This window comes from Cololabis saira, chromosome 13 (genome assembly GCF_033807715.1).
Source record: "Cololabis saira isolate AMF1-May2022 chromosome 13, fColSai1.1, whole genome shotgun sequence".
Classification (NCBI taxonomy): Eukaryota; Metazoa; Chordata; class Actinopteri; order Beloniformes; family Belonidae; genus Cololabis; species Cololabis saira.
In genome coordinates, this window is record NC_084599.1 from 13,846,566 (window position 1) to 13,863,376 (window position 16,811).

Below are 16,811 nucleotides of genomic sequence, written 5' to 3' on the forward strand. Positions count from 1 at the left end.
TTTTTCCTTTTCAACACATTTTGTTGTAAACAACTTGAATTCAGAACCAAAAAAGTAATACAATCACAATGAAGACTCAAAATAAGGCTCTGCTTTTTGAAGAGACTTTTATTGTGGAGATTTAAAAAAAAGAAAAATACAAAACATGTACAGCCTCAGTGACTGAATCAATAACCTGCTTTACAGCCAGATGCAATAAAATGGCGGTTAAAAAGGTCGTATTCATCAGCCAATGTGAGGAGCAAATAGATCAGCCTCACCCTTATCAAATATCTATTTAACCACCATAATACAGACATCAGTATACGTGATCTGTGTCCTTTTCCTCTTGGAGTCTGATCAATCTGGTTCCTCCAGATTTGCCTTTGACGTCCACGGGCCAGTATCAGCAGGCACGGTAGAAGCTGCCTCTGGATGCCACTGAGGCACACAACCAGAGAAACAAAACATGTAATTCAGGCCGACAAACAAAAGACTTCCAACATGGTCGAGTGTGAGCTCAGTAGGAGCACTAGGGAATGACTAAGATCTTGTTGATCCAAGATTATTGGCAATTTTGATGTCATCTTGGTTGTTTTGACTAGTGGTTCTTAGATGCCACTGGTACGAGTGATTGCATAAAAGCCTGCCCACTACTGTGACTCATCTTAGTATTTCTGTGCTGGTGCAAATAATACAGGTACATCAGACTTTTATCTGGCTTTAATCAGAAATGTTTTAAATCAATGGCAGTTGCTTGGCCTTTACTGACAGGCCTAGATTTTAATGTGACTAGTCAACTCTGTGGACAGTTCATGTCCTCAATAGGAAAGGGGGCACAGACTAATGCAATCAGTTTGGTTATTTCTTTTATATCCCTAATCCTTTAATTCCTCCCCCCCCCCCCCTCACCCAGATTTTGTTTTTTTTGGAAGATCTGACATTTATGCTGTTATTTTTATTGTTTCGTCTTCCGCCGCCAATTTTATAAGGGTACCTTGACGTTTTAGATCCCGTTTATATATACTGCCCATCAGAGCCACACACAGCCTGCCATGAAACAGGTCTGAATTAACGGTATTGATGGTTTTCCTGTCCTGTTAATGGAGGTGGATGCATTTATAGGCTAAAAGCTTTTGATTCTTAACGGCTTTTATTTCCGCTACATGAGCCGAAACCTACTGTATCCAGCATCAGATTCTGTCTGTACATAAAACAGCAAGATGGGAGGATGATGCTTTCCACACTGGATAAAACATTTTTGACATAATGCCAACTTTGAGCTTCAAAACTTTAGGGGCTAAAAGTTGGGGTGGATCTTTACCTCCGACATGCTTCTGTATATAAAGGCAATTAGATTCTAGTCTAAAAGGAGGCTTACTGACCCTTTTTTTCTTATTTTAAGATGCCAAGTTAGGGAGGGTTAGGCTTGGCGAAGGGTCTATATTAAGTTATAGGATCCATAAAGTGTCCCATTATGGAGGCTACTGGTGCAATGAGCAAAGTTCTGCCCAAATCTTCGCTTGAAAGCTTTACCAAACCCAAACAATCAGTAATCAGAAAGAAATATGGTTTTAATCTACTTTTGCCTTCAACCAAGCATTGTGGTTTAGTAATCACAGTGCTTCTGTCTCTAACTTCGGCAGGACCCATAAATTACTGTCACTGGGAAGAAACATCTGGATAGAGGGTGTGGCAATGACAAAAAAAACTTCATTTACTTAGGAAGGCTTACTTTGAGACATAATGGATCTTTTCAAAAACACATTGTTACTGGCGTGAAGCCTGCGCATCATGAAACAAGTGAATGAAAAGCTCGTCAACAGCTGGCCGCCTCTCCTCTTTGTTGCCAGCTCCCTCCGAGTCCGTACATGTGGAGACAGCCTCGGCATACTACTGAAGCAGAATCTTCATCCCTAAACCTCCAATACATCTCACCGCCTCTAACTATATATTTGATATTATAAACACCATTTCAAATGGATACGAATATGTTTTCATTTGCTGTGGACTTGATTCCAATATAAAAAAAAAAAAGAAAAACATGTCCAAACTTGCCCAACATTGTGTGATCTCTTCCCCATACTCTGACAGACTACTATTTAAGTGGCCGCACTATGCTTTTTTGTATTTTCTGACTCGTCTACAGTGATATTAAGATGAATTATCGTCTTAGAAGTGACCAGAGGCTCAAAAAAAATTAGGAAAACTTTACGTTGCATCATTCCTACGGACTACATGCTCTGTTTTCAGGGGGATGGGAACTCTTCTTTCTGGAGGAATTCTTAAAAACATCAGCTCTCTGATGTCATTGTGGGCAAAATTTGCCCATCGTGTGGTCATATTCTCCAAGTCGTGCATGCATATATATATATATATATATATATATATATATATTGCCACTTATGACACCGAAGAGCCTCAACTGCTGGCAATGGTGGGGTTAGGAGTGGTTGGTTTGGCAACAGCACTGTTATTTTATTTTTCTTGGCTACACGTTTCCTGACTGTCTGCAATTTGTTGCATTTCCCACATCTATACCTGCTGCTTTTTTGATGACTCAAAAGACACATACAACTATTTTTGCTATTTTACCTGCTTTCATCAATAGGTTTGGGTGTTTACAACAAAGCTGCACATATCAGCGTTAACTCAATTTAAAAGTATTCCTACATTTTATTTGGTGGTTTAGTCATGAGAGGAAGCGTCTTTTTGTCGCTGGATGGTTCCCTGGTGTCGTCACCTTTGCCAAGAGCTTCTTTGGGGAAAAGCTCAGAGGTCGTTAAAACTTAGGTCTGAATCGTCATCGAGAAGATCATCCCCATCGTTGTCGTCATCCTCCACGTCTGATCCTGGAACGGCGAACTCCCCTGGGCCGGACACTCGAAGTTCTGGCAGACATCAAGAAGGAAGCACTTAATTTGTATATCTGAGTGACTTGGCATGTCTTTGCTGTGCTATCATGTGGGATTACACTGGAAGAAATTCAAATGTTTTCCCATAACTACTGTGTGCCATTACCCACGTGCATGTGCATGTGCATGTGCATGTGTGTGTGATTGCAGTGCTCAAATTATCCTGGCTTCGTGGGCCCAAATCACTCTGGGAAACATTAAGGGCAGAGATTATAATCTCTTCCTGGAACATTAACCTTCTTTTACTGTAATTCACATGAGTGAGCAGTGAATAAGATCACACAGACGCATACAAGCAGTTTTCTTCTCAGAAAAAAGAAATAAATAAAAAAAATGGACTTTGCTGTGACCAATTGGAGAGGAAATGACAACATTAGTGCTTAATCTGCAGATGCAGGCAGACAGTAGAAGTACTAATGTGCTACTGCGATGCAGAAGAAACAATGTATTAATCATTTTAATTTCAGTTTTATTTATTTTTTTGCGCTTCTCTTTTGTTCAGACCAGAGCTCGTGTACTTTCATATTTTTAGAACGTAATTATTTTTCCTTCTTGTCAAATGTTAGGCGATAAGATTGGGACTGAAACAAGACGGAAAAGGGGGAAAGTACTACAAGCTCAACCAAAGTGGACAGATAATTTGAATACGTTTACGTGCAGTTTACTAATGTGCAATCCAAAATCTTGGAGGGACGCTTTGACTTCCTGGAGGTTGCCTGGCAACCACTAGACTTGTAAGTGCAAATACTGGAGTGGTAGCAATCTTCTCATCCAACTCTATTAAAAGAGAGATTAGACTATTTTCCAAAAAATATGTTAATATAAATAACTGTTTGCTTAAAAACCAAAACGCAACAGTTTGCTCTCCACTGAGTCAGACTGAACGGGATGACTCATCGTGAAGGATGAAGGGAGGCATTGTGGGGCGGGGGTGGGGGCGGGGGGGAATTACATGTTCCATCTTGCTAAACGTCTTCCAATTGTGCACATTTGGTTATTTGCGCAACGTTTTGTTGCTGATGATCCCATTGTCGGAACATGTTTATATTGTGGTATTCTGCATGTAGGTGGAAAGACAGTTAGAATGGAACAATGAAAATATACGGCAGAGATGACTCAGCTCCCTGTACTGCCAGGTGCACTGGTGGGTAATTATGCTCGGGTGTATTTCAACTCCAAACACACAAACTCCTACCAGGGCCATTGTCATCGACCCACGACAGATCATCCGAGCTGATCTCGGCGAGGCTCGGTGTCGGGCTGAAGTCTTCAGAGTCGGACTCTGGGTCCTGAACTCTGACTCTTCTGCTTTGTCTGTGGGGGGCTGCCACTGGTGAGGGGCCTGAGCCAGAAAAGAAAATATGGTTTTAGGGATTTATTATCCTGTGAATGCCGGAGCCGGAGAAGAAGAGGCCTGTACCAGATGTGTGTGCTGACAGCAAAGGTGTTTGTTCACGTCCTCGGATAATGAGACTCCTCACCTCATCCTTCAGTTCTGACACTGTTGATCTGTAGTAAGAGATTGACACGATGTGATAGAAGATCTTTCTTTTGTTTGAAATACATGCACACAGATGCTCGTGCATATACCTGATCTGGCGGACCTCTTGCTGAGTGTGAGAAAAGTCGGAGACCGTCTTTATCAGATCAGTGCTGTGAACTCTGTAGCTGTCTGTCAGCTGCTCCAATGTCTGAGCGAAACACACAAAAGAAAGAATGAAGGATTAGAAAGAATGGAGGCAACAAAACCACAAAAAACCCCATCATAATGCAAATATACCTTGCAGCTGCGTTCATACTGTCTCCTGGTCTCTCTGCCTTCTGCCTGTTGGACAAAAATATCCTCCTCCTGCCTCCCTTTCAAAAGGGAGAAGACAGATGTTATGAGTGAGGTTGCTCTTGCTTTACAAGTCAGACATGTGCAAAGACATGTACAGTCCTGCTGAGTTAATACAGCAGCCCCAGAAGTGTTCGTCAGTGACTCACTTAACCGCGTTTTCAATTGATCCAACTCTCTCCGCAGGTGTTCCAGCTCCTCTCTGCGAAGCTTTGAGCTGAAACTGAAGAAACGGACACAAAAATTGTGAAACTGCTGGCATGGCTGTCCAGGAGTGAGATCTTTTTAAATGCTGTATGGAGGCGTAATTATTTTTGCGTCACTCCTGAGCCGAGCCCATAATTAGTTGCGTCTACTCCAGCAAGTAACGCACCTCTCCTCCAGGTTGCCCGGCGATGTTCCTCGGGTGATTTGCTCCCGCAGGCGGCTGAGCTCATGTTCGACCTGTCTCCTCCACTGCTCCATCCTTCTCTCCAAACCTGGACTCTGTCCCCTCCTCAGGTCCTCTCTCTCTCTTTCTCTGCCTTTCATCTCTTCCTGCAACAATCGAACCTCCTCTGGAGGAGAAGAATGATATTATGTCCACAAAATTGTCTCTCCATAGAAGCCCTGATGGAGCAGTCTTAACAAACATTTAAAGGTGGATGAATCCCCACTGATGGGAGTATTTTTCTTCCTCACACAGTAAAGGAGTGATGGAGAGAAAAGAAAGCTTAATCTTTATGCAAGTGTAGGATTTTGAGAGTCAACTTTAATGTTTACAGTTACTCATTTTAAAAGTGGTGTACAAATGAGGCAGAATGAGATTAATAAATTAAAATAACATCAATACAAATAAACAAAACGATAGAATAATAAATGAATGAATATTTGTAGTACTCATTTTTAGCAAATGCTTTACTAACTGGAACCAGGTTTTTATTCTGAGATTGTGCTTGAAACACTAGAGTTATGAGTCCTGGCTCTTAAGAAAAAGAATAACTGTGCCATCTGCTATATTGTCTATTTGCTATGTGCATCTTTGTGAAACAAAACATTTAACATGATGTGTGATGCGCCAGTTTCAGCAGGCTATTTCTGCGTGTCGCTTATTTTCATTTGGCACCTTTTGACTTAGTTTGGATGTGCATTTTCTTCAACAGTATCTGAAAATGGCTCCATTTCTCTAGTTGAAGATGAGAAAAATTAGAGCATGATGTAATAATAACGCCAAAAATCACGACAGACTCAGGTAAATAGTTGATGATTCAGCAGTAAGATACCTTGTAGAGTCTGAATATGTGATTGTTGACCTTGTTTCTCCCTTTCCAAGTCACGGAGCTTCTGTGCAAGGGACTCAATCGTCTTGCAGTTGGAAAAAAATAAATAAAAAAATTTGACAACACATTTTTAAATTTTGCCCCTCCTGTACCATAGCCGTTTGTTAAACTGCACAGGGACATTGTTTGTTCTGTAAAATACACACACACCTGGTTCTGAATCTGGAGCTGTGACTGGATGGCAGCCAGGTCTGCCCACTGTACACCGACGCCGAGAGACGGGGGAGGCTGTCGGTGAGGAGGTGCTCCAGGGAGAACAGAAAGATAATCCAAATCTGACTTCAGACCCATCTTCCTCACTGGAAACAAACCTGGATCTTAAGAAGCACAGGTTCAATTAATTAAGTGACTTCGATCCCCTACCCCTCCACATGAGATCTGATCTACATTATGAAATAAGAGAGGAAGGAAGTCAAATCAGTATTTTATGAAAGGGTTATTCCTCTTTTTAGTCATACTCGCAGAAGGCAAAAAACGCTCACCCACCTCTGCCTACTTTGGAGAAATTCCCAGCCGAGGTCAATCTCGCCTGTATACAGATACAATCACTATTAAATTAAAATGATAAGGGTATTCCCAAACACGCTTTGTTACCAGTTACTCTGGTTTCATGGAGCATTGCTGCCATCTACAGATGGGAGTGTGTCTGTGTTCCCACAGATGAAAGTTCCCAAAACAGCAGCCATCCCATGTGAGCTACTACCTTGTACCAATCAGTATCAAGGGTTGTGGGGAACGTGGGAACATAGAGCTGTGGGAACACAGAGCTGTGGAAAACATAGAGCTGTGGAAAACATAGAGCTGTGGAAAACATAGAGCTGTGGAAAACATAGAGCGGGGGTCCCAGAAGAAGAGCGGATTTGTCCTTACTGTGATATTAATGATATTGTAAATGAGTTCCATTTTGTATTTTATTGTCCTCTGTATCATGAGTTGCGTCAGAAATTATTTGATAGGTGTAAGAATTTGGATTTGATGTGGGTAAGTGATGCTGAGAGGCTCAAATGGATTTTAGATTATAAAGTATTTGCACTTGCTGACTATTTAGAGAAAGTGTGGGATAAACGAAGAAAAGTAACATACCGGTATATGTGAAAATATCCATTCTGGTTTTTATTGGGGAGAAAGAAATTAGGGCTGTTCGATTAATCGATTTTAAACCGTAATCGCGATTATGTAATTAGAACGATGTTAAAACGTGAAACTCGTTGTTTTTTGTTTTTTTTTGCACCTTGTCTGCACACATATGAATGATTGATACCATATTAATGATTGATGGAAATACCTCTCAATACCTGCGACAAGTGCCCCATGGGAGAGGCTCTTTAGTGTAGGAGGGGGCGTTGTAACATGCCACCGGGCATCCCTCAAGCCAGATGCGGTAGACCGGCTCGTGTTCCTTGCAAAAAACTTGCAAATGTGAATAGCAAATGTAATGACTGACATTACACACCTCTACCTCCTTCATGGGTTGCATTATTATTTAGCATGCAAAGACCCAGTTTAGTTTAATTAGAAAATGTCTTGTTTTATTTAATTGGAAATATAACTTACTGTATGTTTGCAAGTGCTGATTTGATTTTTTCAGATAAAACTTTATATTTTATTATATTTTTTAAAACTTTTTTTCAACTTATTTTACAGAGTTTTGCACTTTATTCATTCATTTTTGGTTTAATAAGAGCAAAGTTTGCACTTAAAGCCCAATGGGGCAAATGTTCAATAAAAAAAACAGCATATTTGAAATCATTTCTTTGCCTTTTGTCAATTCACAAAATAATCGTAATCGAAAATCGGATTTTGAGAGAAAAAAAAATCGAGATTTTATTTTTGGGCAAAATCAAACAGTAGTTAAGTATTTTTAATTTGATTTATTTATTTGGTTTTTCTGGTGTACATTGTGTAGCTCCCAATTAAGTGAGTGTGATATTGTATATTAATGATTTTCTGTTTCTTGTGTCTTATAATCCTGTAAGCCTTACAGGATTATAAGACACAAGAAACAGAAAATCATTAATGGATGGGTCTTCGGACATGACACAAAAAATAAAACTCATTCATTCATTCATTCATTCACTCATTCATTCATTCATAGAGCTGTGGGAACATAGAGCTGTGGAAAACAGAGCTGTGGGAACATAGAGCTGACCCCCTACAGATTGCCACCACTGACAGAGGGACAATGTGGACACACACACAACAAAGGAGCACATTTAAACAACACATTTCCACCAGTACCTCCACGGTAAACACATAAGAGTCGTTTAAAGCAACACTACTCACCCTCATCTTTGCAACACTGCCATCTGCTCCTGACAGGATGGAGCTCAGCTGACTGTCCCAGTTCATGGCCGTGTCGAACTGGGATGTCAGGATCAAAACCAGATGTGAACCGGACCAGTGATCATTAACTGATGCTGGATCTTCACCGGGATTACACACCGGGATCAAACACCGGGGATCTAAAGCGTGTCTCTTGTCTGGCCGGTGAGGCAACAGTTTGATTTCTGACACTGAGGGAGATACAATTACAAAATTACATTACTCCTCGTGTAATGGATTTTCATAGTAAATGTGCATTTTGGCAGAAAATTATAACCCTCTGAAGTTCCCAGAAGCAGCTTTTTAAATGAAGCTGTTTGACGGTACATAAGCAGAAAAGATGCCCCACACCTTGCTTCAGTAATATTTAGCAGGAAAGATAGATATACTTTACCTTTACAGTGCTATGTAATTTGTATTTTTTACTATTCGTGAAAAAATACAATTTCCATGACAACTAAAATACTCCTGCTAGCAGTTCATGCTACATAAAACCTGGCATCCACTTTTAAATCCAGGAGCTCAAAACAGCTCCGTGATTGCGTAAGACGTAAACAGGAGGGCTGCCGGGGATCGTAGTCCTTCAGTTGTCCTACTAGTCTGAAGCCGCTAGTTAAAACATACAGCCCGGAACACACACCCGCCAAATAAAATCTGTTGCGGATTTTTATTAAGTTTGCACTTCACAAATGAATGTGGAAATGACGAGAAACGTCAACTCGTCCAGACTTTGACTCACCAAAGACTACAACTCCCACAATCCAAAGCTGCTTGTTTAACATTAAACGATGGCGGCCTCCACTGTCAATGTGGAGACTGTAATAGGACTATTAAACAGCTCACTGAAATCACAAGGATTTGAAGCGTACCCTCTTAAGGTATTGTAATATTAATTTCTTTCTTTTTTTTCTTTTCGGGTGTACCTTGAGCCTTGCAGGTTTTATCTGATACTTTTTCCCACTGTGATCGCAGGTTGGTTGGTACAACGCAGTTCTCCCTCCCTCCCTCCGCCTGTCTTATCCAGATGACACCTTGGCTGTGGTGGTGCTCAGCACTCCTGCTATGTTTGAACAAGCTTTCCTGCCCTTCTTGGAGCAGAAGAGCTGCCACAGTCTGTCTGACCCCATAGATCAATGTGTCAGACACCACATCAGCTCTGCTGCTTCACAGGTGAGGTCAGGAGTGTGTGCTGGAGAGACTGGGACTGAAGAGATAAGGTTGTTGAGCTGGCTGGACTCTCACTATTTTGCTTCACTTTGTTCTAGAGATTCACAATATCAGAGAGTGGGTTGTTGATGCTGTTTTCTTGGTTTGTTTATTTACAAATTGTCCCACCAACTGCCCCAATGTGTGATTTAGTTTTGCTGATCAATGCAATTGAATCGAATTTGCTCCAGCAGAATTGGAAGAAACCGATAGGCTATAGATAATATTCAACACATGTATGTTCAACACAATATTGATTGTTTGATTGATTGAAATCTTTATTTTGAGCACACAGGAAAAAAAAAAAAAAACAATTTCACAAAACAAGAAAAGAATACAAATAAACAGTCATTAAACAAAATCAAAGGGAAATAAACCTTCATGCCCGAAAAGGAGTAGGAGGAAGTAAAAAACGTATTGGGTCCTACCCCTTGTTTCTATTTCAATTTTGCTTGAAAATAAAAATAAGAAAAATGAAACGGCAAGCTTTACTTTATCAAAAAATTATAGTTGTTATTACCAAAGCAATTATAAATTAAAGCTGCAAGCAGCGATGAACGGGCCCTCGCACTCACGGCCACCGCCCCCCATAAGCATATCAGAAATGACACCACCCACGACTTCCTATGTCAAACCATTCAAAAGTTATAGCAGAAAATACGGACAACCAATCACAAGAATGGGCGGTGCTAATTCAGGCCAATGAAGGTCAAGGACTCCATACAGAATCTGATGACACAACCCACGACTCTCTATGTTAAAAGATTCAAAAGTTATAGTATAAAATCGGGACAACCAATCAGAAGAAGGGGCGGGGCTAATTCAGGCCAAAGAAGGTCAAGGACTCAATACAGCGTCCAATGACACAACCCACGACTCTCTATGTCAAACCATTCAAAAGTTATGACAGAAAATAGGGAGAACCAATCAGAAGAAGGGGCGTGGCTAATTCAGGCCAATGAAGCTCAAGGACTCAATACCGATTCAGGTGACATCACCCACGACTCTATGTCAAAACATTCAAAAATTATAGCAGGAAATATGGACAACCAATCAGAAGAAGGGGCGGAGCTAATTTTCACCAATTATGGTCAAGGACTCAATACCGAGTCCCACACCACCCACAACTCTTTATGTCAAACCATTCAAAAGTTATGGCAGAGAATAGTATTCTAGGGGGCGCTGTTGAGCCGTTAGGCCACGCCCATTAATGCAAACCATGAAATATCAAATGTATCGCCAGGCCTGGCTTGCATGCAAAATTTGGTGACTATCAAATATGGACCAATCAGATGAAGGGGGGGCGCACCTTTTGGCGTCTAGCGTCGCCACGGTAACACTTTTGAAAGAGAAAAGTAATGCGTGTTGTCACAGGATGGAGACGCACATTTTGATGTATAACACAACTGGGTGCACATTACGGTTCAGGCCGTATTAATTGCCAAAGGAATGGCATAAATTGCGCCAAAATTACACAATTAATTCAAAATGGCCGACTTCCTGTTCGGTTTCGGCCATGGCTCCAAAAGACTTTTCTTTAAGTTGTCCCATGATACAGGTGTGTAGCGATTTTCGTGCATGTACGTCAAACCGTATTGTGGGGCTTGAGGCACAAAGTTTTCCGGGGGGCGCTGTTGAGCCATTTTGCCACGCCCATTAATGCAAACCATGAAATATCAAATTTATCGCCAGGCCTGACTTGCGTGTCAAATTTGGTGCCTTTTGGGGAACTATCAAATATGGACCAATCAGATGAAGGGAGGCGCGCCTTATGGCGTTTAGCGTCGCCACGGTAACACTTTTGAAAGAGAAAAGTAATGCGCATAGTCGCAGGATGGAGACGCACATTTTGATGTATAACACATCTGGGTTCACGATACGGTTGGGGCCGTATTAATTCTCGAAGGAATGGCATATATTGCTCCAAAATTACGCGATTAATTCAGAATGTTCAAAATGGCCGACTTCCTGTTCGGTTTCGGCCATGGCGCCAAGAGACTTTTCTTTAAGTAGCGACATGATACAGATGTGTACCGATTTTCGTTCATGTACGTCAAACCGTATTGTGGGGCTTGAGGCGCAAAGTTTTTTCTGTCTGAACCAATCAGATGAAGGGTGGGCGCGCTTTTTGGCGTCTAGCGTCGCCAAGGTAACGCTTTTGAAAGAGAAAAGTAATGCGTGGTGTCGGAGGATGGAGACGCACATTTTGATGTATAACACACCTGGGGGCACGTTACGGTTCGGGCCGTATTAACTGCCGAAGGAATGGCATAAATTGCGCCAAAATTACACAATTAATTCAAAATGGCCGACTTCCTGTTCGGTTTCAGGCATGACCCCAAGAGACTTTTCTTTAAGTTGTGCCATGATACAGGTGTGTAGCGATTTTCGTGCATGTACGTCAAACCGTATCGTGGGGCTTGAGGCACAAAGTTTTCAAGGGGGCGCTGTTGAGCCATTTTGCCACACCCATGAATGCAAACCAAAAAATATCAAATTTTTCGCCAGGCCTGGCTTGCATGCAAAATTTGATGACTTTTTGGGCACGTTTAGGGGGGCAAAAAGGCCTTCCTTTTGTCAGAACAATAAGAAGAAGAAGAAGAAAAAGAATAATTCCTGCAAATACAATAGGGCCTTCGCACTGCAAGTGCTCGGGCCCTAATAATATACATAAACAACATATATATATATATATATATATACACACATCTTATCATAAACAATATATTATTATATATACCATTTTATATCCGTACATTATGCTGAATCCCCACACAATAACTACCTCATGTCTCCTCTTCCCCTTATTTAGCTAAAATCTTTTCTTTGTATTTGCTTTTGAACCTGTAGATGGTTGGACATTGTTTCAGCTCTTTACTCAGACTGTTCCATAGCCTCACTCCACGGTTTGAAATGCAAAATGTTTTGCTTGTAGTTCTACATGACTGTAATTTAAAATTAATCGGTTCCCTTAATTCATATCTCCTCTGTCTTTCCTGTCAATATCATTTAACCCAGTACACCTTTCACTCCCCATCATGCCACCATATTCTTTTAAATTTTTTTTGTGTCTTTCAGGGTTTACCATCATCTTGGCTAACTCCCGTCAGGATGTTATTGCATTTACGACAGGTCTGCTTTACCTCTTCTTGCCTCAGTGTTTTCCAGGGCAGAAAGTGGACGTGAGCTTTGACTACGAGATGCTTCCCAGCAGGAAGCCGAAGTTCTTGGCGCAGACTGCTGCACATGTATCTGGAGCAGCGTTCTACTACCAACAATCTGATGTCGCAGAGCAGCCCTGGGATAAAAAGGTAATGCCATACATGTTTGTCTGTGGAAAGACCCTGTATGTTTTGTTGAGCTTCAAGTCCCATCCTGTCCACTAACCACACTCCTGTGCACTCTGCTTGCTTGCAGAAAATGTTTGGAGTGTGTGTGCATCCGAGGTTCGGCGGCTGGTTTGCCATTAGAGCTCTGCTGGTGTTTGAAGATGAGGCGATGGGCTCTGAACTGGTGCAGCAGGATCCTATTGACTGCGTGTCTTCCAGAGAGGGCAGGATCCAGCTGCTGGAGGCTTTTAACCTTCATTGGAAGGTACGGCACCAAAGTCCATCATTTCTGTGGCACACAGAATTAAAAAAAAAAAAAGAAAGAAAAACAACAAACGTTCCTATTCCAGAGATCAGCAGGCAGGTAGCCTTTAGATAAAAGACTGCCACGTGTGATAGAGGTGCTGCTGACCCCCCTCTAGGAGGATTTCAGCTGTTTGTTAGTGTAGAAGGTGAAACGAGAAAGAACCCTGGTTTGTCCTCCCTGTTTCATGACGATAAGGAAATTCTGCACTCTTATTCTCTTCAAATGATGAATGAATTCATTCTAAAAGACAAACACCACCTTTAATTTGTTAGGCAACATAATGCAATTAATTTGCTGCTTTCCTTTCGGAAAAGGTCACCTGTCTTAGAAAATGATATACTGTATTATTTATTTCTAATTGTGTATTTGATTCAGCTTCACCTTCAGTCACACTGAATTTAGAGCCCACGTGCAAACTTGTAAGGTCCGTACATAAAAAGATATGCGGGACATGTTGCACCTCTTCTAGATCCTATCCACACTAAACTGTTCAAATTACACAACCTTCTTATCAGAAGAAGTTGGAACGGCTTGACTTTGATTTCCTTCCAGACGGTAAAAAAAATAAAAAAATGTTTGTTTTGTCTGAACAACTTCATTTATTTTGTCCTTTTGCATCTCTTTTTGCAAGTGTTACAAAAAAGTTCATAAAAAGGGAATTAAGTGCTTGTAATAATGCAAAACAAAAAAGGATTATATTGGGGGAAAAAAAAGATGTATTTGTCTTTGAGGAGCAAATGTGGACAGAAGATCTCAATTTTGTTAACAAATGCATAAGAAAGTCATTAAAATATTTAAAAACAGTTTTTCTCAAAGTAAGATTGAAGGATATTTGTATGTTTTCTCCTTATGAAAGTGTATCATTGAACTATTCAAGGAATCTCAAGGAATTTCAAAGAGTAAAGGGGTAAAGAGACCAGCCTGAACTGGTACCCACTGACTGCGTTTACATGCAGTCAATAACCCTTTTAAAACCCGAATATTAGCAATAACCCAAATTTTGACTGCATGTAAACGTAGTCAGTGACTACGTTTACATGTAGCTTACTGATCTCTGATTCTCAGACAGTGCTGCATCTAATACAGCAGATATAACCACATGGGCAAAGGATTACTTTTGGAAACCTTTTTTCAGGAACTACAATAAGGAGTGACTTTTGGAAATGCCACTTAAAAATTTAGTGTGCAGAATAAGTCTTATGTGAACCTTGTCCAGAGGCAGTGTCTTTATTCCCAGGCTCAGAGGGATCCGGGATGGGCCATCATGAATTGTTGTGTGTTACGTTAACATCTTTGCATGGGATTGTACATTTCACATATGTTTTTTTTAATTGGCGAGAATTTTTTTTTCTTCAAATAAATGGAATTAATGTGCATTTTCAAGATGAAAGAAAATAGGCATTTGATTGTGATTATTTTGTAATCCTGACCGAGAATTATATGTATATGATATCACCTGTGTACTTTAGGTCAGTATTTCATCCTGTAATCCTACTTTAGCTTTACCACAGCAGCTGTTTTTAAACTTGTTACAGTATTCCTAACAAGTTTTCAATGAACTTCTTTGAATGTTTTTTGCACCTTTAGGACTGGCACTACAGAGACGTTGTCCGTCCGGTCCAGACGTACTCTCAGAAACAGAGAGACTACTTCTCTGTGGCCCCAGCACAGCGTTTTGCTCTTCTCAGTACTTGGGGCTTCCTGCCGAGTGATAGCGATGAAGCTGGACCCACGTCAGATGCAGAGACTCAGGTGAACGGACACGGCTGAGCTGAAGTGGAGCTGCTGTCCATCTCTCATCAGCTCCATGCTCTGCTGACCTTTGGACTCTTAACTTTTTTTTTTTTTGTGAATTCTGGCTAAACAGTGACAGGGATTTGTGTTTTTATTCAAACTTGCACAATGTATTTTAAGTTAACATTGGACATTTTTGTTCCAAGATGAGTAAGCCATAATGTTTTTCATCAAAAATCAACACTACTTTAAAAGAAGTCACGTTTTTGTTGCTATAATGATGAGTTATTCTGTTATCGTCTTTAAAATCCTTCTGTTTGGGTAAAAGGCTTTAAAAATATCTATTTATTTTATGTATAAAACACAAAAATGAGTCTACTGTTGTTAGATTATGAATAAAAAAAATATGTTTTTAAAAGCAGTCTCCTGTGCTTACCAAATCACACTTTAAGAAAAAGAAAGAAAATCATCTATTCATTTACCTCCCTCCTGCGTTTATGTGTTTGTCATGTTCTTGCCTATTTTAACTGCGGACTAACACTTTCTGTCCGTGGCTCAATACTCAGTAGGAAACACTAGTGGGTGGACACACGCACACATATTCTATCCCCTATTAAAATGAATAAGTGAAGGTTGTGATCATGTGAAACGAGCACCGAGGCTGCAGCTCCAGTTCGGGATAAAGTCACTTTCACACTCAGGCCTGTAGGTGTGGCTGTTGTCTCTTGATGGCTGAGTGTCGGTGCTGCGGCGTCTGAGGCAAATGTTCAACGCTCGATGAAGTCCAGTGCTGACTCCAGATAACCTGCATGGCGCTATAAAGTATGCAGATTTTTGTCTGTTTTTTGACACTGAAGTTACTTTGTGAATGTGTTGCTACGTGATCTTAAATGGAGAGCTTTGACTTTTAGCTCTTATCAGTTTTTGAGACTATTTCTGAGCCATTAGAGATCCTTTTCCACATTTTATCTTCATTGCAACACCCCATCCCTCTGTCTCTTTATTGCATCTTTCTGTTCACCCCTGTCTCCCTCCGGTGTTCTGTCTTTCTGTATACTGAATCAGCATTTCTGAGCACTATGCCGCAGGCCTGCAGAGAACCAGACCGAGGGCTTAATTATATTCCCACAGTTTCATCTTTCCACGCTTTTGCTCTGTCCTCACTTTTTCTGTATGTATCTTTGAATCAGTGCTGCGGTTTCATTCTCAATCCACCATATAAAATACAAAACCTGTTATGCTAGATTCAAATTCCTCTTTTTTCTTTTTTTTTTTGAACTGGAACATTAAGTGTGAAGCACAGGTGCAAACTAAAATGAGATGGGCTAGATTTATTTTCCTGCTCTTTGTGCTGCAGTTCAGTCTTTCTTTGCAGTGCCCTTGTGTTTTGTAAGTTTTAACTGATATATATTTAGATGAGGTGAAGTAATACATTTTCCATTGTCGCATGTGTTTTAAGTGCCAGAAAAAAAACAAAAACAGACCGACACACCTGATGATTTGTCTTCACATTTAATTTTGGTAACCCAGCACATGTCAAGTCCTGGCAGACAACTGCAATGCCAACATTTCACTATCCATAAATAACACATTTAAGAGTTTTGGGAATGTATCCCTCCAGCAAAGGCTTGTAAAAAAAAAAAAAAAAAAAACGAAAAGAATAAAAGATGTATGGTTGTTATGGTTGCATGCAGCAAAACGATCTGGAGCTGAGACAGTTTTGGGCAAAGATAAAAAAGAGGAGAAAGGCAGGGAAAATGGATGAGTGGTGTTTCATGGGTTGAGGATCAGTGAAGCGGTGCCATCCGCCCACAGACATCAGCTAACAAGATGAGAGGGGAAAGGCCAGGAGCGCACCAGCAA

The 16,811-nt window shown here is 40.7% G+C and overlaps 2 protein-coding genes across 5 annotated transcripts; one reads left to right on the plus strand and one right to left on the minus strand.

The window, feature by feature from the left end:
• Positions 1–96: 96 nt before the first annotated feature.
• On the minus strand, positions 97–8,879 carry LOC133458192 (trichohyalin). 4 transcript variants are annotated; one of them, XM_061737837.1, is made up of 13 exons: positions 8,767–8,879; positions 8,334–8,563; positions 6,537–6,579; positions 6,201–6,367; positions 5,994–6,075; positions 5,105–5,288; positions 4,881–4,954; positions 4,675–4,751; positions 4,485–4,585; positions 4,376–4,403; positions 4,090–4,236; positions 2,723–2,870; positions 97–420 (listed from the first exon to the last, which is right to left on the minus strand). In XM_061737837.1, exons 2-12 carry the CDS (start codon positions 8,397–8,399, stop codon positions 2,769–2,771), a joined length of 1,071 nt encoding a protein of 356 aa, XP_061593821.1. In that variant the 5' UTR covers positions 8,400–8,563; positions 8,767–8,879; the 3' UTR covers positions 97–420; positions 2,723–2,768. The 4 variants fall into 4 exon arrangements, with proteins under 4 accessions (XP_061593821.1, XP_061593819.1, XP_061593820.1 ...); XM_061737835.1 differs by having other exon boundaries at positions 4,315–4,403; XM_061737836.1 differs by having other exon boundaries at positions 97–2,870.
• A 252-nt stretch (positions 8,880–9,131) lies between these two features.
• Positions 9,132–15,316, plus strand: mmachc (metabolism of cobalamin associated C). The gene is made up of 5 exons (XM_061737046.1): positions 9,132–9,250; positions 9,345–9,542; positions 12,737–12,889; positions 12,996–13,172; positions 14,802–15,316. Exons 1-5 carry the CDS (start codon positions 9,161–9,163, stop codon positions 14,982–14,984), a joined length of 801 nt encoding a protein of 266 aa, XP_061593030.1. The 5' UTR covers positions 9,132–9,160; the 3' UTR covers positions 14,985–15,316.
• Positions 15,317–16,811: the final 1,495 nt, after the last annotated feature.

Excerpts from the sequence above, each read along its gene's own strand:
- mmachc (XM_061737046.1), top strand. The coding sequence starts at position 9,161 with ATGGCGGCCTCCACTGTCAATGTGGAGACTGTAATAGGACTATTAAAC. Across the intron at positions 9,251-9,344 it reads TTGAAGCGTACCCTCTTAAG|GTTGGTTGGTACAACGCAGT; the intron begins GTATTGTAATAT and ends CTGTGATCGCAG. Across the intron at positions 9,543-12,736 it reads TCAGCTCTGCTGCTTCACAG|TGTTTTCCAGGGCAGAAAGT; the intron begins GTGAGGTCAGGA and ends TTCTTGCCTCAG.
- LOC133458192 (XM_061737835.1), bottom strand. The coding sequence starts at position 8,399 with ATGAACTGGGACAGTCAGCTGAGCTCCATCCTGTCAGGAGCAGATGGC. Across the intron at positions 6,368-6,536 it reads TTTCTCCAAAGTAGGCAGAG|ATCCAGGTTTGTTTCCAGTG; the intron begins GTGGGTGAGCGT and ends GTGCTTCTTAAG. Across the intron at positions 4,955-5,104 it reads CCGGGCAACCTGGAGGAGAG|TTTCAGCTCAAAGCTTCGCA; the intron begins GTGCGTTACTTG and ends CCGTTTCTTCAG.